At 40.5% G+C, this 20,865-nt stretch overlaps 2 protein-coding genes across 10 annotated transcripts; one reads left to right on the plus strand and one right to left on the minus strand.

The window, feature by feature from the left end:
- Positions 1–2,370: 2,370 nt before the first annotated feature.
- znf410 (zinc finger protein 410) lies at positions 2,371–12,446 on the plus strand. Of its 6 annotated transcripts, XM_020603670.1 has the most exons (12): positions 2,389–2,496; positions 2,840–2,932; positions 3,039–3,079; positions 3,201–3,333; positions 4,309–4,494; positions 5,656–5,877; positions 8,014–8,173; positions 9,220–9,401; positions 9,988–10,077; positions 10,235–10,354; positions 11,384–11,503; positions 12,322–12,446. In XM_020603670.1, the coding sequence occupies exons 3-12, from the start codon at positions 3,047–3,049 to the stop codon at positions 12,420–12,422; spliced, it is 1,347 nt and encodes a 448-aa protein (XP_020459326.1). In that variant the 5' UTR covers positions 2,389–2,496; positions 2,840–2,932; positions 3,039–3,046; the 3' UTR covers positions 12,423–12,446. The 6 variants fall into 6 exon arrangements, with proteins under 6 accessions (XP_020459324.1, XP_020459326.1, XP_020459323.1 ...); XM_020603668.1 differs by lacking the exon at positions 12,322–12,446 and having other exon boundaries at positions 2,371–2,437; positions 11,384–12,314; XM_020603667.1 differs by lacking the exon at positions 12,322–12,446 and having other exon boundaries at positions 11,384–12,314.
- entpd5b (ectonucleoside triphosphate diphosphohydrolase 5b) lies at positions 12,402–20,648 on the minus strand. Of its 4 annotated transcripts, none has more exons than XM_020603675.1 (15): positions 20,538–20,647; positions 18,271–18,503; positions 17,770–17,849; positions 17,342–17,485; positions 16,748–16,823; positions 16,238–16,273; positions 15,696–15,784; positions 15,517–15,599; positions 15,181–15,242; positions 14,812–14,913; positions 14,413–14,556; positions 14,071–14,127; positions 13,780–13,895; positions 13,198–13,315; positions 12,402–12,472 (listed from the first exon to the last, which is right to left on the minus strand). In XM_020603675.1, the coding sequence occupies exons 2-14, from the start codon at positions 18,494–18,496 to the stop codon at positions 13,235–13,237; spliced, it is 1,296 nt and encodes a 431-aa protein (XP_020459331.1). In that variant the 5' UTR covers positions 18,497–18,503; positions 20,538–20,647; the 3' UTR covers positions 12,402–12,472; positions 13,198–13,234. The 4 variants fall into 4 exon arrangements, with proteins under 4 accessions (XP_020459331.1, XP_020459330.1, XP_020459332.1 ...); XM_020603674.1 differs by having other exon boundaries at positions 12,413–12,497; XM_020603676.1 differs by lacking the exon at positions 12,402–12,472 and having other exon boundaries at positions 13,213–13,315; positions 18,271–18,447; positions 20,538–20,646.
- Positions 20,649–20,865: the final 217 nt, after the last annotated feature.

Consider the following 20,865-nt stretch of genomic DNA (forward strand, 5'->3'; position numbering starts at 1 on the left):
TTTCTTGCATATTTGCTCCTCAGCAAAAAAACACTAACATGATGTTGAGGCCAATGATACATTGATAATCGGATACCTCTGTGCACTACAAGTAAAAACACATAAAAAGCTGTGTGCTATGTTTTTAATCCAACTGCTCAGAAGATCTACAATACATTTATCAATGGACTTCAGTGTGTTTTTGTGTTTATGCTAATGACCCATGGTTTCCAAAATTCAGTAGGAGGAGTTGCAGAAATAACTGAAATACTTACATGCTGTCACCCGGTCTGTAAACGTGGCAACCACAGTTATACTGTAAATCCTTTTCAGTTCTCAGTTTAAGGTTTTTATAAGCCACAGTTGACTCACAGCAAAATCATTTTAGGTGCATGGAAAAGCAACATGATGTGACTTTTCATAATGTCTGGGCTTTGTCTGTGCAGTAATTAGTTTAAGCCTTTAATGAAGGCTTCGAGTGAGGCTGCTGGCACTGTTTGGGTCTTTCTAGGCAAAAAAAAAAAAAAAAAAAAAAAAAAGCCAGCATGTTTGGGCTCTTGTCACAGCTGTCAAACATTTGTCAGAGTTGGGAGCCTACCAATGCAAATTTCCTTTTATTTCTTGGCCCACCAACACATCTCACACATTCACCTAAATGTTTACCTGAGTTAATTTGAACTCTTTTGCAGACAAGTTCCTCCTCAATCAGACACCCAGATGCTATATTCTTGGAACTGATGTTAATATAATTATTATTTTTTGTTTGTTTGTTTGTTTAAATTATTTTAGTGAAATTAGATTTTACTGTTCTGTTACTGCTTCGCTGCCAGTGAAAGAAGTGATGGTGCTGAAATATCAAATAGATCGGTCAGGTTTTGGCTGAAAATAGCATAATGCTGGTTATATCCATCTTTTTTTTAAGAGCGTTCCTTGTCTGCGGCCTTTTAGCTTTTACCATAGCACATTTATCTATTAGAGGGTGGACATCATCAGCTCACTGTAATGATCCACATCATTGACTGAACTGTATCAAGCCATAAGTCTGATTAGTCGATTGTATATGCTCCATGCTTTGGCATAGATTATTACCCTTGTGATATGATCGTGTTATGTGACCATTATTTTCTTTTTTTAGCATTCAGAACGATAAGCGAATTGAAAAGTTGAAAAGAATAGTTTTGTTTCTACATTTGTAATTTTATAACATCGGCCTGTGAGTTTTTCATTTAAAAGCCTTTCCTTGGTGCGTTTCAGTCTGCCTTCTTTCATTTTCAAGATGCTGGAAATCTTTGGAAAAAGGATTGTGATTGTTTCCAACAGTGGTGATTGGAATATTATTATTAACCAAAATAATTTTGCTTGTTTGTTTTATGGTAAATGATGAAATTGTGTTGGGAAAGGCTGGGTGTTGGATTCCTTTGATGTAATTATGCAGACTGAAATGCAGTGGAGCTTGCAGGCAATTATTTTTCAATTCTAAAAATGTAACTGCAGAAAGTTAAAATCCTCATGTGACTTGTCGCTGTGGAGGATTTAGCAAGAACTGTCATGTTTTAGTTTAAAGCCTCTGAGGACCCTGGACCTATAAATAATGACACTTCACCTTTACCAATCAAATGTCAGTAAACTGAGATGGGGAAAGGTTTGATGCATTGTGCTTTAGGGCTCTTTTTGTTTAAGTTACAGGCTCATTGTTTGTGTAATAATAAATGTCTCTCCAAAGCCAATGTTCTCATTAATATAATGTTATATTTCTCATTTTTTAGTCATTTCTGTTGAAAATAATGGTACTGCTTCTTGATTGTCAGTTCACACAGCACTTTGCAGTTACATGTAGAGGAAGAGCATTAGGGGTTGAATCCAGGAGAGAGGTGAGAAACCACAAGACCGAAGTGTTTATTTTTGGATTTTTCCACACACCTCTCTCATCACACCTGGCAAACTGAGAAAAAAACAAATCAAATAGAAATATGTTGTCTTACAGCACAAACTGACATCATAAATGGCATCATATGGCGATCCTTAAAGTCTATTATGCCTCCACTACACTGCAATGAAATAGAATTTTAGTTTTTCAATTTTGCTAGATCAAAACATGCTTAATGATTTTGAAAGTGACATCTTTACTCATGATGCAATAGTCTTGTCACATAATTTACAGTAACCTATTTTCACAGACTCTCTCGGGGACAATGCCAAAAAATAGGCTCAAGTGTGTCTGTGATCATGAGATATTAGAGCTCGGTTACTTTTCCAGGTTAAATGTTTTGCTGTTGGCCAAATCCGGCACCTGAGCTTTAGTAGACCTTTATACAGTGCACATATTCTTTTGACTTTACGTAGGGTACATTTTAGCCACTAGATGGCGTCAGTGACGCAGGGCCATTTTATGGAAAACGCGGAAGTGTTCAAACATTGTTCCATCAGGGACTCCGTAGAACAGATCTGCTAGTTTGTGGTGAGACAATTATCCAGCTATTTCATCACGCTGTAGTTAAATTGCACGACTGTTACAAGGTAAACAAAGTAGTCTAATGATACTGTATGTTTAATGCTATTAAATACATGAACGGCGTATCGTCCGCGGTCAGGATTTGACACCGGGTAGCTAACATCTGGCTGGTAGCCCTGGTAGCTAGTTTTGGTAACTGTTAACCCTCCTAGCTAAGTTGTTGGCTGTCTCTCCAACAGTGTTGACGCAGAACTGTGACTGTAATGTCGAGCATTGCCCGTTTTTAACGCTAGCTGCATTCCATTTAATGTTGTTTCATTGTCAGAACTGGTACTGACTCGCTGTCAGCTAGTAAAGTCGAGACTTTTACTTGTTAATTTGACGTTTTGTCCTGTTGTTTGATCGCAGAGTGTGGTAGTGTGATGGTTTTGACTCAAAGATGACCTGCAGCCTGAGCCTATGACCGGGAAAGAATCTCACAGTTAGTAGGTCCATTTCGAGGAAAGTCTCTTTTTAAAGTATTATTATTAAACTTGAGCCAGTGGCAGCAAATTTGGGTGCGTTTAACGGATCACTATTATCCTTTTATTCCACTGGTTTCATACAGGGTGACCCATGCTTTCTGATGAGCTTGACTCCAAACCAGAGGTAATCTTACATCATTCTCATATTCCATCTTTATGGAGTATATTTTGTGTGGCTTAATACATTAAATAACACGTGGGTTTCATGTCCTGACATTTGTCTTGTTGTCTGTTTCCCCTCTTAGCTGCTGGTGCAGTTTGTGCAGAACGCATCTATTCCTTTGGTGCAGGGCCTGGAGGACTCTGAGTCCAAACACCCCTGCCTGCCTCTGCTGGCTCCGGCTGAGAGCACCCTGTGCAGCCCTCTGGAACTCACAGGTCAGCAAATGCTTAAGTCTTGTCATACCCACCAGTCAAGCAAAGTCAAATTTTATTTATATAGGCCAATATTACAAGTTTGCCTCAAGGGATTTTATGATATGTACAGCATATGACTCCCTCTGTCCTTAGATCTTTGATCTGGATAAGGAAATGCTCCCCACCACTGGTCGGAATACTAGAATTCATGTACACAAATGCCAGTGGTCAACAATTATTTTTGCTTTGAATGTTATGGTTTACAAACACTGAAATTCCTGTCCATTCATAAACATAGACAGCTACACTATAACCTGCAGGCTGAGTACAACAAATGTTTTTATTATTAGGCCAACAATCTGTTGCCTTATGTTTTATTTACTACAGTGGTTAGACATGGTCCATGCTTGCAGTAATGTTGCTGCATATTTGTCCTTATTCTGATGTATGAAATCTATAAACTGGCAAAAAAGCTTAACTGTCAGAGTCCCAAAGTTAAAATGTCTGTGCCAAGGAAAGGCTACGCCTCTGTCCCTTGGTTGCTCAATCTTTGCAGTGTTTTTACAGAAGTTGAACAGAATGGGGAAAAACAGTAAATAACTCAAATCCAGAAATGTTTAACTGACAATCTAGATTCAGTTCCACATGTAAATGTGCTAATCATGATTTAGGTGTATATCTGTGTGTGTGTGTGTGTGTGCACGTGTGCATAATTGTCCCTGTAAGTGAATATCTGACAATGCAGATACATCATATACAATCATATACATAGAAGTGTATTACCATATTAATTAAAGGTGTTATCTGGAGTTTTGTCATGTTTATATTCAGTTTCAGTGTTTTAAACTTGCATTTTCTTTGCACATCCATGTTTGATAAATCATATTTACTACCTCTGAGACTTCCATTACAGTGAGTGCATGTGTGCCGATTGTTTACAGATGGTTCTCGTTGTTTTCCTCAAATCAGAAACTAACAGACTGATTTCCTCCTCAGATGGAGCCCTGAGCCATGAGCATGAGAGCTCTACCGCCCTGTCAGAGTTTGGAGGTGTATCGGCGAGAACCCCCTTAGTGGTTCAGACGCATTCTCACACACGGGCCTCACCCAGCCCCCCACCCATCCTCCATGACCTGCAGCAGTCAGAAAGCACTTCCTACGTCCTGCTAAACCTGGCAAAAGGTAAAGAAGCACCAATCTGCCAACATGTACATAGAAACAGACAGTTATACCTACCAAGCTGCAGTATATGGGGTGGCTGTGGCTCATGAGGTAGGGCAGTCGTCTCCTGACCAGCAAGTTGGTGGTTCGACTCCCGGTCTCCCTGCATGCCTAAGTGTCCCTGAGCAAGACACTGAACCCCGAATTGCTCATGGTGGCTTGACTAGCGCCGGTGCATGGCAGCCTGTTGTCATCGGTGTGTGAATGGGTGAATGGTGTATGATCTTCTGTAAAGCGCTTTGGCCAGTGCAACACACTGTGAGAAAGTGCTATATAAAATACAGTCCATTTACCATTTACAGTCCATATGGTATATAATCAAGGCATCACTTTACCACACTGATCTTTTCATTTCTGTGACACTAACATTTGATTGTTTAGTGCTGGTGTGAAAAGGTAAGCAAAGCAGAAGTGTCTTGTTTTTAAGAACAGAGAAAATCAGTGTTTCCTCTTGTTACATAACCTTATTATGGCTATTTCCTTGTTTTGTCCACATTTTCTAGGTCATACAATCAACTGAAACAAATTATTAGAGGTTTCTAGCCACAGCCCTCATTAAAAAAAACCTAACATTATTCCCTTGTGATGAGTCACTTTCTGATGACTTGCAATAAAAGAACATTAAAACTCTAAAATCTGAGCTTGCATCCAAACTTTGCTTCTTTCACAGCTTCTGATTCCACACACAGCAGTAAAAAGAAATGTGGTGACACATTTTTATGAAAAAAGTGTGAATTATTTTGGCTGGAACAAATGATCCTTGGCAGACACATTCAGTTGAAGTAATAAATTAATTCTGGTCCCTTGATGTACACCTTTTGTACCGAGTGCAAGGTTCTGTCTGAGAGATGTGAGGATAGAAAAGACTTCTGTGTAGACAGAATTGTTTTCCGTCTGTTGTTACAAATTCATTTCCTGAATGAAGAGGGATTGTTTTTTGTGAATATTTATCCTCTTCCCCTTTCAGAGTAAAGCCGTAACATTAAATCCAAAATTGTTGAGCAAGATGGGAGGACATTAATGACTTCAGAAATATGACCTGGAGAGGCTCAGTCCATTGATCTTACAGAACATTGCATTTGCCTTGATTCTCTTGTTTCACTGTCTTTCTTTCCTTCTCAGGCATCACCGCCTCCTCTGAGTCCCTGATCTTTGCTGCAGATGGCACAGGAGAGGATGACGACGAGGGCGTCTCATCGGGAGACTACGGGATAGACGGCAGCGCTCCCTGGTATCTGCGGGTCCAGGAGCTGGCACATGACAGCCTGATTGCCGCCACGCGGGCACAGCTTGCAAGAGATGCCAAGGCCAGCCAAGATGCCAGAGCTGCTAGCGTCAGCAATGGTAAGGTCACTTTGTCTTCTCTACACAGGCAGAAATGTTTCTCTAGTTTTTATTGGAACATTGTCAAACAGGCTGTTCACAGAAAAATACTGTGCTATTCTGTTGATGAGTGTATGCAGTGCTGCCACCAGCTGTCTGTGATGTAATGTCACGTTTTAGAGTAGAATAAGAAAAACAAGCAAAATAACAAAGAAACAAGCCTGTGTGCAGGGATAACACGTTTTTCTGCTGGTTTACTTATGGCAGCCATCCAAGTCAGACAGAAGGGAAGCGAGGTCAGTGAGATGAGACTTCTGTGTATTTAGCACTGACTGAAACTGTGTTCAACACTTCTCATCTTAAAACTGAATCCAAATGAATTTGTAGCTTTGTCTAAATAGACTTAAGAGGTTTGGTTACAAATACCCTGTAGAGCAGTAAATGCTACATTATCGTGAAGTATGACCATGTTTCAGTGCATGCTGGTGTGCTTTGTCTGTGATGAGCTGATGTGCATTTATTATTATGACTAATACAGGCCTTAGAGAGGGAGTGAGGCGCTAAAACTGCAGTGGCCATAAAGACACACACAGGTTAGACAAGAGCAAAGAGAAGCAACAAGAAAGACAAGACAGAGAGGAAGACAAACAGGTCAACCAGGTAATCAAGCCATCAGGATAACCTTCAGGAAAGGATAATAGAACACCCCCAGACAAGGCTGGTGGAATAGTTCAACATCTTTGGAAACGTGTCTATTTAATTTTAAGATGCATGCAGCAGCCAGGTGGATTAGCTTAGCTGGAATCAGGTGGAAACAGTTAACATACTGCAGCTACAGGCTACAAAGGAGTGTGTTAATCCATAACAGACTTCTGTGAAGGATGCACTCGTGTATCCTTGGTTATAGCTCCTCCAGGCAGCTTCCTCGCTCCTCAGAGCAGAAATAAGAGCTTTGAGACTTCCTTCATCATGATGGACCAGAATGTCTTCCAGATCGAGCAAGGACTGAGCACCGGCCTTGTGACCCATTCTAAACACTGTTTCTAACCATGTTTGGTTATAGCAGTCATAAACAAAGCATACAGTGAAGTAGAATAAAAATATGTGCAGTGGTAGTATGGCTGAAATTCCCGATTAGCTCACAGAAATGGATGGAGTCACAGAGTAGGGTACAACACCAACTGCACAGATTTGCTTTGGTATAATATTTTTAAGTTGCCTTTCAAACTCTGCTTTCATTGTTGAGTCAGTTATGTTGCCCTCTTCTCCTGCTGCATTTTATACGTTTCGTACTTAGTGATAGCCATCAGCATCTTCACCTTATCTCAGTGTAAAGCTTCTACTCTGACCATTAGACAGATGTCTATCCTGCAGCACACAGTGCTGTATCACGCTGTTGACTCACACCAGGAGTCAAGACTACATCACAGCCTATTTTAACTGGAGCCTATTTTAGCTGGAGGTCCTGATTAAAAAGTGATCCTGGAGTGACGTTTTCTGCCTTTCTCCCTGGGTCCCAGTTTATTTTCTGTCATTCCAGTTTAGCCTGTTTTTGTGGTTCATAATCATCTGCTTAAATGCATCTTCATTGTATATTGCATGTTTATTAAAACGTGTGATTTCTCCTTTACCTTATTATTTTTTATCAAAATGAAGTATAGAGGCCTTTTTTTTTCCAGATCCAGCCCTGGATGTCTGACATGATCTGCCAAGAACAGAACAGGAGAGTGAGAAATGTATCAGCTTATTTTGAGCTGGTGAAGCACTAGCTCTGTCTGCAGCAGACTGGAACTGGTTCCAGTGTGGGTCTCAACTCCTCTAACTGAGACACTGTAATGGCTGCCCTCCCACCAACTTGCATTAGATTAGACAAGTTTCCTTCAGCACTGGGGTTATCAGTTATAGGTGCACTACTGCTGGCACGCTGCAAGCAAAATTGGAACTGTTAAAGACATTCAAAGCGGGGAGTGTAGGCAGGTTAAACGAGAGTGATTGCATTCAGCTTCCGGTTGTTTTCTTTTGGCTGCGGTTGTTCGGCGGGTCTCAGTCAGTACCCAGTGATTAGCTTTTATACAGCCAGGCTCCAGAGGCCGGCCACCTGGCGCTACTGGATTGTTTTCTGCTCAACCTCACTCACACTTGCTTCTGGTTGCCTAGGTGACCACACACAGAGTTTGACAGCAGACGGAGATAAGCGAGAGCTGTTGTCTCGGAGCAGCCGCCCCCTCTCCAAGCAGATCCTGCGCTGCTCGTTTGAGGGTTGCTGCAGGACGTTCACCTGGCCGGCTCATCTCAAATACCACCTCAAAACACACAGGTAAGATGTTTACACACCCTGCAGTGGAAGATAATAGAATCAGGCAGCAGTCCCAACAAGATGCTGTTGCCAAATCATCAATATTCAGCCCTGTGCAAATCCTGGCTAATGTGGATACGTTTTCCAAGTTGAAAAATAATAATGCAAGCTTGCAGGTTAATCCGCTTTACAACTTTTTATAGAAGTTATTGTACACCACGGTTCTGTGCATTGCAGCCTTGGCTTCTGACTGAAAATTCAAAGTAAATATTACCTGTAACTTGGGCTGTAAGAAAATACGGATTCACTTGACTATCATGATATTATGCTTTGCGATACTGTATCGATTCTCAAAAACACAATATCTGGTTTAAATTAATAGTTCACATGCCAAGTAGTGGTATGTTGTTGGATGTTACAGGGACTGTGACAAATGCAGATCCTTGTTCTGATTACATAAAAATTAAGCCTTTTAACAGTAGATTTCATGCATATGGTGGTGTGTTGCTTATGAATTTTTCTAAAAATAGATTTAAGAAACAATAAATCACCTTGTTTACTGTATTGTGATATATCACAATATATCAAATCATAATCCTCTCATTGTGATATACATCATATCACCAGATTCTTACCACTACACAATCCTAACATTTAATGCAACAAATATTTGGTGTTGAGTCCAAAAAGAGTCCAAGCTAATTTAAATAATTTCACAATCGCATGTTGAAACTCTTTGTTACCTGCAGCAAAACTTGTATCACTAATATTTATTGGATGACACGTATAATCTTGCACCCCTTCCAAGATTTTTGAGACTAAGTTAGTATATACTCAGCTCAGGTCGTGTTTACCACTGATTATTTTGCAGTGGAAGCAGGGAGAGCATGCAAATGGGAGAAAAACAGCTGAGACTTGAACTGTGTACTTGTGCTGCATGGGTTCAGTTAACTTCAGTGTTGGAAATCTATTTGCGGTTGCTCTGTCTGACCCTGTTCAGGGCTGTTGCAAAGGAAACGTGCAGAGGAGAAAATCAGCCTTGTTTATTTGCTTATCTCGACTCCCAGGAATGACCGAATGTTCAGGTGCAGCACAGAGGGCTGTGGGAAAAGTTTCTATGTGCTGCAGAGGCTGCAGGTTCACATGAGGACTCACAATGGTGAGAAACCCTTCATCTGCAAGGAGAAGAATTGTGGCAAGAAGTTTACCACTGCAGGAAACTTGAAGAACCACAGACGCATACACACAGGTGGGGTGCAGAAGATACCCACATATAAAAGTCCAAAACATGCTGGAAGCATTAACTGACTCAGGCCATTTGACTGTGCTCATTTAATGCTTCCTTGGTGCAGTCAAGGCTGGAGATCTGAAGCGTCAGCAGCCCTGGCGCCTCCATTTCACTGCTGCAATGAGCAACAGTACTCTGTCATGTTTTATTTAGGGTGACATTAAGATTTTTGATAGCCTGTTCCACAGTCTGCTGCTTCTCTCTAGGGACTGGTTAGATCAGCTATACTGTGCAGTGTTTATATTTTGCTATGCGTTCAGAACAGTTTTCTGTGAGCTATACTAAGCTGCTTAATTAGAAGTTTTACTACATTTTTTTTTACATTGTCATAATAGGTCGTCTATCACCACAGATCCCATAAACAAAAAAAAAAAGTGTTCAACACTTCCATAGATTTAGTTTGTTGCATAGCGTTGGGCCATTAAGATCGCTTTAAACACATTCACATCTGACACTTAAAGCACATTTCTGCAGTAAAGAGATTTTACTACATTAGGTCTTTGCATCATGGAGTTAACAGTATGTATATGTGGGTGGCTGCTTCCAGGAGAGAAACCTTTTCTTTGTGAAGCAGATGGGTGCGGGCGATCCTTCGCAGAGTATTCCAGTCTACGAAAACACATGCTCGTACATTCTGGTGAGTGGGACACAGTTTTACAGCTGCACAGCAAAGTACTTCTTTGTAATTACTGTGTGCCAGATATAGTATATGATCATGTGAACTGAAGAGATGCATGCTGTATCAGTTCAGAACAGATAGTGCATCTCTTTGTGTTTCTCTGTTTGTCTACTAGGTGAGAAGCCTCATCACTGTGGGATCTGTGGGAAGACTTTCTCTCAGTCTGGCAGCAGAAATGTCCACATGAGAAAGAGACACGGAGAGGAGGGGCTCAGCAGCGAAAGCAGAGAAACAGGTCTTTCTCTCTCTCTCTCTCTCAGCCTTCTTCTCACACACCCCCACCCACACCCAGTGCAGTAGGTGGATATGCTAATCCTTGGATTGTGGAGTTTATACATCTTACCGTGCATGGCACTGGTGTTGGTCCGCATTACATTTAGGAACATTTCTTGAATCATTAATGACTTTTGGCACTTAAAAATTTATCATAATTTTTTTTTTTCTTCAGGGTTTGTAGCTGAATTGTTCTAGACTGCTCATATCTTTGAAAAAGCAGACACAGCACAACTCTACTGCAGAAGGAGGCCTGTTAGGATGAGGTTGAATTAGTCTGAAAAGTATGTAATATCAAAATTAAAATGGGGCTAACTCAAATTCATGTCTTCAGGCTTATCTCACCTTATTCAAATGTCTCTTGGTATTCTCCTTACAAGTAAGCGAGATAAACAAATGGATAGTGGAATAAATCTGCCACCGGCAAATTTACCCACATTCACTCCTGCCTCCATTCTTAGTTTCCGTTTCAGTACCTCTTTGGATTAAAAATGTCTCTCAGTGAGCTTGTTACATTCCAGCATATGGTCTGAGTGTACAAAATCAACTTAAATTAGTTTTGTAGCACGAAACAATCAGAGCAGACAGCACACTCGCCTTCTCGTAACATTTCTCTACCAGTGGGGAGCCACCGCAGCTGAATCACCACAGAGGAAATGCTGCCAAAGCTCTAATTATAAACAGATTTATTCGGGTCAGCCTCCCCAAAGAGGCTTGTCTTTTGTAAAAGCAGAGCAGCTTCACAACAGAGGGGTAGTTTGTGTTATTTATATTTAACAGTTACTGGATAAATCAGACTGTGTTGGAATTGCTAGTCCTTAAAAAAAAAAAAAGCGGCAAACTAACTTAGAAAGTCAGTAATAATGAGCAGATTTCAGGTTTGAACATTGATTTCTCAGACTGATGGTGGCTATGTGTCACTCTCCATCTCATACTTCTTGTGAATTGATGTGTGGGGGAAAAACAAAGGTTTGTTGTTTGCCACTGACAGGAGAGGCTCTGACACAAAGCAGCCTCCTGGAGGCTGACGGTGAAAACGGAGATAGTATGGTCACCATGACAACAACTGTGGAATCCATGAATCTTCATCATGCTATGCTGAGATCACCAGGTAGGTGTTTGCACATGTATAACACAAAATATACACAAAAGCAAAGAATTCTACAGTACAGCAGCTTTGGAGTAAACATTAACTTGGTGAAATTCCTAATGTTCTGTTTATGCCAGAAGCGCTGAGTCAACATGTGGTGTTGCTGTCTCGTGAAGTGTTTTTAATCACCGTTTGAGACGCAGCAGTTTTCCTGTTTAGTTCCTTCCATTTAGTTTTCTTGACTCATTTGACTTGAGGCTTAATAGTTGTGGAATAGTTGCTACCTCTATCTGCAGTGAATTGGTTATAAACACCACAAAATTATGTAACATGGCAAGAATAAAGGGTCACAAAAATCTTGTCAAACACAGGATTTTTGTCGAATAGTGGTCCCAAGTTACAACCACAGTGAAATTACTGCCATCATTTATGATGTAACTTTGATTATGCCTGTTGACTGACTGTTAAATTTAAGAAAAAACTGCAGGTGATTCACTATTTAGTGAATCCATCTCCTTGTACTCATTTGAGGACAGGAGTGAGGACGGAGGAAGCTGCTTGAGGATACACGAGTGTATCCTTCACAAAAAATCTGTTAGACTGACATTCCCATTTATCAGAAATCAGCTGGTGATTGGAAACTTGAGAAAAGGACGTCTCATGTCAGTTATAACGCATTTCCTTGGTTCCGCTCTCTTCTCAGTTTGTTCTTGCATTTGACACAAGGAAAAGACAAGTGAGGGGAACATGGATGCATTTAGTGGAAATGGGATTCACCGACAGGATTGGGAATTTTCTCCTCTTTCAACTTGCCTTTGTGATTGTGTCCCTCCCTTCAGGCTCTGCAGACTCCGTGGTAGTTCTCTCTCAGCCACATGAGCTGGTGACCATGACGACCGAAGGCCATGCATATGGAGATGATGTAGTGGCACTGCTGTAGTCTGCCATGACAGCTGTCATTTTCTACCTACTTCAGCAGCACTAGACTCACTCACAGTGGATTAAACATAGACATCTGTAAACAGATTAGTCACTGACTTTAACTCCTGTAGATATAATTAGCAACCAATAATGGTTTTATTTTGACAAGTGTGAAATGGCAGAGTTTGTATAAACAGCCTTTTTCCTCAAGTTTTTCCAAGACAAATACTCCCAAAGAAATAATGAGAGGTTTATAATGAGCGTACATTGTTCTGTGCAAATCAGTGTAACCCGACGTCTGAGGGTTGAAATGCTGTAATGGTCTCAAATGAGAGACAAGTCCCACTTTACCTAAAACTCATATTGCTAACTTAAATATAGCCAGACACACACAAACCCCATTATCCTTGTTAGTAATAACAAAACACTTTCCATTAAAACTGGAAGCACAGTCTCATATTGCTGCATGTATACACTGGTCTTGCACAGCACAACCAGCCAGACCACCCCGTTTATCAGCCTGAATAAGACAAACATTTATTATTATTATTATTCAGTAATGCCCAAAGCTGCATAAACTGAGTGGTACTGGTAACATGTTTCACTGAAATGTTAACCTCCAGCGATTCACTTTTAGAGTAAGGGAACACACTGCTCATTTATAGCTCAATATATCAACACGTAAGAATGATTGCTTTTTAAAAAGAAATTAAGAATTACTCATGAGGTTAGTTCTGCTCTTGTGAAACAAACAGCACATGTCTGGAGCACTTAGATAAGGTAGTGCACATTACTTGTTATTAAGTAGCAGTGTTTGTTCTTCACTTCCCCTCAGTGGATCAGGTTGTGGAAGTGGTCCAACATGGCACCCAGAGCCCAGCTCGCCTCCACGTTGTTCACTTTCTTGGTCAGCTAAGAAGGGGGAGAAACCCAATCAGCCAAATGCATTTTGTATTTATTGAAATAAAATAACAGAATTTTTGTCTAGAATCTTTTTCTCCTTCACCTCAGAGTAGGAATTGTGCTCCTTATTATGAGATACATTCAGTCACTCCTTTGACTGCTTGTTAAAAAGTACTATAAAGTGTTTTAACTAAAAGGATCAGAGGTAGTAGCATTATACATCACCATTTACTTATCCAGGGTCAATTAATATGATCGTAGTTATTTCAGACAACTGTTTTTTTATGCAAGTTAATAAATAATGATTCAATAAATTTAATTCTGGGTTACACATCTTTGAACTAGGAACAGTTGATTTTTTTTTTATTGCCTTCCTGCCTTTGAAAAATGTTGCTTCCAGTTTATCCCTTCTGTTGCATCCTTATAAGCAGGACCACAAATCCTGTTGATTAATAACAGTAATAATATCTCACCTGCAGCACAGTGCTCTCCTTGAAGCCAAACCCATCCTTGAGAAGACAAGTGATATAGGTCATGTCCATACACAGGAAAGGACTGATGAGAGGATACTTGGTCATCTTATTGCACACTGTGCAGAGAAAAGGGGAATCGTGTTGGATAATCAGTCAATCTGTATTCAGTTGAGGGGATGAGGACAGGATTTGAGACAGCAGTGAGGATAGAACTCCAGACTATTGAGATGCACATTGTACAGGGAGCTGCAAATCTCTCATAGTAACAATACATTGCTTTGCCCATCTCACCTTCTTTAGCTCTCTTCTTGAAGTCTCTGACCTCCAGCATCCCTCCTTGGACCCCATCTGCAACAAGGGGTGACTAGGATCAAACTTACATTTTAAATGCTATACTATTCATTACAAGAGCTCATCTACATACACATTTCCATAATACCGATAATAGAGCTTTCAGCCTTTCAGCTTGGACTAGCAGAGGACAGCAATTTCTCTAATATACCTAAAGCTTGTCAGATCCACTGAGACAGGTGCAGATGACTCACATTTTCCTGCTCATGTCTCCCATTGGAGAAACATCCTACTGGGTCTGTATAATTATAGAAGGTGTGTACAGTGGCTGCGTGTACTAACCGATAAGTCCCGCGTCCACAGCTCTGTCAAAGTAATAGGAGAATGCATAGAAAACACTGCTGTCTTCGAGCTCATATGGCTGATGAATAATCCCTTTCACCACCTTAAGTACTTCCTGATAACAAAGCTTGTATCCTGAATAACCTGGAGAGGAAACAGACAGTGGTTTAAATGATGCATCTCATGTTGGAGCAACATTATGAAACGATGCATAATTCAGTTAGGTCCATTTTAATAGACTTCGCTGTGAGTGTTTTGTCATCATATGTTCTGTCATGTCAGATATGCCAGACATTTATAGCCTGTTAAGACTATTGGTTTAACCCACTGTACTTCCACAAAAACAATAGCTTTAGATTTCTTCTATTTATGTTCGATTACACTTAAACAGGTCATTACCATCTGGGTCCCCGCTAACATGGTAGGTTAGCCCTCCGAAGCTCCATTCATCGCTGTACTTCTTTGGCAGACAGGAACTTTTAAAAACCCGCCACTCCAACCCTGTGAGGGCACAGAAATAACTCATTTAATCTTTTAACTGGCTCAGCAGCCTCAAATCAAGTCACATAACTTTCTCTGAAGACCTTCAGTGATTCATGTCAGGCTTGTTACTGCCTTCTCTCAGTATTTGATGAAGAGATAGGCAAGGGGAGAAATGCAAAGAACTGACTCACTGTTACTCAGCACCCTCAGTGAGACACTCAATGAACAACACTGACCCACAGCTAAGGGCAACAGAACACCTTTTCTTCATGTATAGCACAGTACCTTCTGCACCCAAAGCATCCAGCGTAGCCAGTCGTGCTGCCATTAGTCCGTGTCCGAGGTAGCTGGATAAAATACAATCAACCATAAAACGGTGTATGTGTAACAAGTCATTCTGAAAATAGGCCAAACAAATGGTATTTAGCATCTGATGATAAATAATAGATCCACATGAAGTTACAACAACAGAGTCAGAGGCATCTGTAGCAGAACTAGTCAATAATGGAGGCCAATTAAAAAGAATATAAAGAATCACCTTTAATAGATTAAATCAGGGATTGACACAATACCATAAAATTCAAATGGAATTATGTTTTATGAAATTATCAAAACTACTACCTGTAAGTGTACAACTCAAATGTTGAGTTGAAGATGTCAAAACTGGCAACGTAATCAGCAACAGGAACACTTTCAATGGTTTTCTGCAGTGTAATATGAAGGACACCTTGGGTTACTAATCACCAAAAATTACATTTCGTTTGTAGAGACATCTCTAAACATGCAATTAAACAACAGACCTTCTGTTTTGGCAGGAAAGTGATCTGTGTGGAACCTCCGCCCAAATCCAGTATCCCCACTGTCTTCTTGTTTTGGGCATTCAGGTGACCTGAAAACATTTCCCACTTTAGTCCAGCAGCCACATCAGAAAGAGCTAAAAAGTAATGGCACTGTTTGCAGTTTCTTGGTTTTCTGCATAAATTGGTCGTGAAATGTGATCTGATCTTCACCAAAGTCAAATATCAACAAACACAAAATTTCTAAGCTGATAAAACACAATCAATCATGACCTTTCTTGCCTTTATTATACACACCCATTAAACATTTCATGACCAATTTAGGCAGAAAAGCAGAAAATTGCAAACAGTGCCATACTTTTCCTTGGGTGATTTGGCACATGTGCAGCCCAAACATAAAATCCCAACACTGAGGCGTCTTCTTTAGGCACAGAAACTGTTGCAGTGTACATTCAGAAGACGGCACTATGACAGTTTCAGACACTAAATTAAATTTGTATATACAGCATATTAAATATTAGTGTTTTGCTGAAGACAGTACTTACCTGTTAGAAAGTTCAGAGATATCCAAGCCAGAATACCTACATTTACAAAATAAGCAAACCAAGAAACAGAAAACAGTCATTTCAGGTGGAATACACAAGTTCATCTTTAAAAAGCTAACGACAATGTTGGCAGAAATTACAATGGTTACCTCGTATACAAATGTGCAAACATGTGTAAGAGCTGTAATTTCAACAAGTTTGAAATGCTGACAAATCAATTACACTATGGCAGAACAGACAATAATATTTTGTTCACCACATAATTACAGCCCACAACAACTTTGTGGTGAAAAGTAATTTAATTTTCTAAGTGTCATCATAAAAGATAGCTATACTATTACTGCAATTTAGTCAAATGTCTGCAGTAAACAAAGATTCCTTACAGAAACTGCACAGCACATTAAGGCGAGGGCAGAAGGATCACTTATGTCACCTACAAAGTGCTGCAGAGAGAACATGAGTGGCTGTGATATCTGACAGACGCATTGCTCATCGGTGGACAGACGTTACCTTCGTTTGTGCCATTCATTATGCTGACGCTGTTGTCTGGGACCAGAAAGGGAGATTCATCAAACACATGTTGGACCTGAGAAGGAACAAGAAGATAGCACAGAGTGGGTAAGAGCAAGAGAGAAAGGGGGAGAAGGAGAGCACAAGGGAGCCCTGGGAAGCAGCAGAGAAATGGCCTTAATGTTATCTAGTGTAATGGTAGCGCATCCAGAGGTGCCCTCCACTTGAAGGGATTAATTAATTCCCTCAAGGGGATTAATAAAGTATCATTTATCTTCCAAGGTGCCCCGGGCCTTCCATTAGTATTTTATCCCCTCCACAAGAACCTTCAACACTAAGCTCACACCACTCTGATAACAACACCTTTCTTCCTGCTTCTGTACCACCTGCCATAGCGCTGAAAATGTTCTTTTCGTTGCCTCCTTCACTGCAGAAGAGGTTGCACTTTCCTTTGAAGGTGTCAGACAATGTAGCACCTAACAACTCCCCTACAATTAAAAACTGCACTCTACTTTACAGCGTCGGTGGCATTATGTAAACAGTGCTTTCAAGATCTCAATCGTATCTCGCATCATAGTATCAATTCACTCTTACCTGGTCCAAAAGCGCGTGAGCTTTCTCTGTGCGTAGCAGCCGAAGTCCAGCTGTGGCTCTGAGGACCACCGGGGTCCTCTTCCACTCCAAGCGAGGCACGGTCTTCTTGGCCACCTTCAATAACATCCTCACAGTGTGTCCTGCCTTTAAAACCAGAGACAATGCTCATGATAAAACAGCATTTCACAGAACTGCCTTGACAACAGGGTGACTGGCTGTGTTGACAAAATGCCAACACTTCGTGTTCTGTTAGTCACAGCTGCCTGATTCTTCACTTGTCATTTTGCTTTTGTCAGTTCCTACTTACTTTAATTAGCTATTTGATTCCACACAGAGGGAGACTACTGGCAGTGTTTCTGTTTCTTAGGAGCCAAAAGACCTTTCCTCTTTGGCTCACATTAACTGATGAGATTTGACAATTAACTCACCATTTCTGGGGCATCAGCATATGCTGACAAACCAGGCTTTATGGAATGGAACATCTCATTGTCCAAAACAGGCAGCTCCTCTAAAAAAGACACAACATCCACCCACATCAAATATGCAGAAGCTATTAAAAGCATTAAAAGGACTAAATCCGCTTAGCATACATATGCAGAACATACCTCCATATTCAAGATGAGGCATACTAACTGGCAAAATTGGATTATTATTAAACGATGTCAAGTATGACCTATGTCCTCAGAAGTGAGAATTTAGTGGATAGAGGGAAACCTGAGGAAATGCATAAAGATCTGAAACAGCTTGGTATGCTGCTGTTTGCATTGGAAATCAATTGCTCATTTTAAGTGTTTCACATGCCATGTTAACACAGTATGGCATCTTTGCTTCTGTATATACAGGTACAATTTAAAAGGTTTCTCACCTTGGACTAATATGATGAAATGATTAAAGCAGGTCAAAGTAATCTGAGCCCTGCCCAGCTCTACCTGAGTCACTATGGATGAAGGTGTAGACATGGATGCGGGTCCCAGTGCTCCCAGCATCAAACATCACTGCGTAGAAGATACGGCTGTGGTTTACCGGGCGGCTGAGACTGGGTAGGATGCTCACAATGCTGTTGGTCAAATCCATGAGAGAGGTCTTGACCTGAGCTTGGCTCAGCCCTGCAACAGTAAGCAGGACCCAGAGTAATAAGGGCACGGTGGACTTCATCTTCACTCTGGAGAATCAGCAAAAATCAACAGGCCTTGTTATAGAGCTCAGCGACAGAATTATACAACTAAATTGCTTTGAACTGCTCAAGCAATCTGCTTGAACTGTTGCTGACTAGTACTGAGGGATGTTCAATTACAGCATGACAAGACACAGTGTAGGACGTGATCAAGTTGTTTATACCAGGGCATTTGGCCACACCCCATCAGACATTCTAACCAACCACAGGGGCGCATCCCAAAATCAACCTCTCCCTGCTGAGTCAACTCCTGTAGAGAATTTAGAAAGACATCACTATTTCAAATTGGTGGACTTGAATCCTTTGATCCTTATGTTTGATCAATACACGACTACTGAAGCATGTCTCAACATCTCTTTGCAAAACCCATATCTAATGTGAGGAATTATTAAGTTAAGGGATCAAGGATATGTTTACTTGAAAATGTTACTGCCTGTGAAAATTTCAGGCATTTAAATTGCACTACTGTCTGGAGGCCGTTGCAAAAATGGATAGAAATGCTACAACTGGACATGTGACTGTTGAAGAAGTGTCTAGCAATTGTGCCCCCTAGCTTTGTCCCTTTATTAGTTATTAATCATGGAAATGTTTCAGAGCCTAAGTGGCATCTATAAATTAGAGTTACAACTATAAAAGAATCCCTTGAGGTTTTCTTTGCTCAATACAGAAGGGTGCGCGCTGCTACAGTATGTGTGACTTTAAAACAAAGCATGAGACCTCTTCAATTCTTGGACTGGATTGTTTGCTCATTTGAAATTATTTTCTGCACACAATCATACAAACACTTTACATAAAAATACACCAGCCTACATACATCTACAGAACCTGTTACGTATGGAAGACAGTGCCAAATGTTCTGGATGATGTGCCACAATCATGAACTTGCCTTTCAATGTTGCACTTCTGCATTATTATCTATTATCAATACAGACTGGCCAATACTGGTCTGTGAATATAAACAGGCTGATACCACGCCTGAAACCAGGATATAGAAATTAAAGAAGTGAAAACTTATCTAATTTTAGGATGTTACAAGCCTTTCTTTTCAGCGTATGAAAAAGGTCTGGCCGTGAGTTTTATGCAACTATGGTTTTACTGTTCTCTCCAGTGACTTCTATCATTCATTCATTCATTTTCTACAGCTTAGTCAATATAAAGTAAATCTATGGTTACAAAGGAGGGAGCGAGGATGAGCAAAAAATGGCCTTGGAGAACAGAGAACACTATCTTGCACAATCTATTGACTCATCTTATAATCAACATCTTCAGCAACAATTTTAGAACCTTCCCTGGATTTAAAAAAAAAATCTCATTGCTGACTAAAGTCATCAGACACATGCAGCTAAGACAAAGTGACACCACAGAACCAGTGCCTGATATAAAAATACTCAGTGCTGTTGCTAAATAACAGTATTTACTAGGATCATATGCTTTCCAAAATAAGAGGCTAACAGCCTCAATTAGATGGAGGGGTCTGTAGATACACAGCTCTACGGTATTTCTAAAAATAATCTCGTGTTATTAGAGTGTACTGTGGCTGGTTTAGCCACCCTTTTATGAATGGTGTCTTACCAGCCTTATGTCTTATTTAGCTAGCCGTTAATGGTTTATATACAGACTACGTTATATAAGATGATTTAGCGTTACCGTTGTCTCAACAGTCAACGTTCCACCAGTTTTCTCTCCTTATTTTTAAAAAGTTACAATACTAGGCTATATACCAGAGAAAACGACTTTTGTTATCTGTGCAATGAAATTCACATCAGCTACGTTAATACACTGTAACTTAGTTCTCAGTCAACTCTGATAACTTTAGCTAGGGTGACTGAGCAGTCAAGTTTGACAACAAGCTAGCTAGCTAACGTAAGCTGACCCACGCTGCTGCAGGTTCCTTTAGGAACTAAATTTGGAGACAAAACTCCACAACTGCAGTGGAAACAATAAAATACATAGTCCAGAACTGTAGTCATGTTAAATTACGTTTTTGTTTTTTTTTTTACGCTAAACACGGTTAAGGCTCACCATGATATCCGAATAGCGGCACGCTCCTCAGGCCGTGACGTCATCAGCGGTGACAGCTGTTTCAGCCTTGTGCAGGGCTCAGCAGTGAATATCAAAATAAAAGATGCTGACTACAAAACACAGGCATACAGCCCACAAATAACAGTGCACAGCCTTTCAGTCAGTGGTGTCAATGGAAAGACATTCACTGGTTAATGTTCTGCCAGGAGCATTACTTCTGTTTACATTTCACAGCTAGTCAAAACAGTGGCATGCCTTCATCTGCAAAATATTAGGTCATGCATTGCTGAATCAGAATGACTCAAGTTCAGACATTACCACCCACATT

Source organism: Monopterus albus, unplaced genomic scaffold, assembly GCF_001952655.1.
Source record: "Monopterus albus unplaced genomic scaffold, M_albus_1.0 scaffold62.1, whole genome shotgun sequence".
NCBI lineage: Eukaryota > Metazoa > Chordata > Actinopteri > Synbranchiformes > Synbranchidae > Monopterus > Monopterus albus.

What these genes read in the sequence shown, in the direction of transcription:
- entpd5b (XM_020603675.1), bottom strand. Translation starts at nt 18,496, where the DNA reads ATGAAGTCCACCGTGCCCTTATTACTCTGGGTCCTGCTTACTGTTGCA. An exon ending in TGTTAGCGGGGACCCAGATG is followed by an intron (nt 14,557 to 14,811) that starts GTAATGACCTGT and finishes TTTCCTCTCCAG; the next exon opens with GTTATTCAGGATACAAGCTT. An exon ending in TGTGGACGCGGGACTTATCG is followed by an intron (nt 14,128 to 14,412) that starts GTTAGTACACGC and finishes CCCTTGTTGCAG; the next exon opens with ATGGGGTCCAAGGAGGGATG.
- znf410 (XM_020603668.1), top strand. Translation starts at nt 3,047, where the DNA reads ATGCTTTCTGATGAGCTTGACTCCAAACCAGAG. An exon ending in CAGCCCTCTGGAACTCACAG is followed by an intron (nt 3,334 to 4,308) that starts GTCAGCAAATGC and finishes TTTCCTCCTCAG; the next exon opens with ATGGAGCCCTGAGCCATGAG. An exon ending in CAGCGAAAGCAGAGAAACAG is followed by an intron (nt 10,355 to 11,383) that starts GTCTTTCTCTCT and finishes TGCCACTGACAG; the next exon opens with GAGAGGCTCTGACACAAAGC.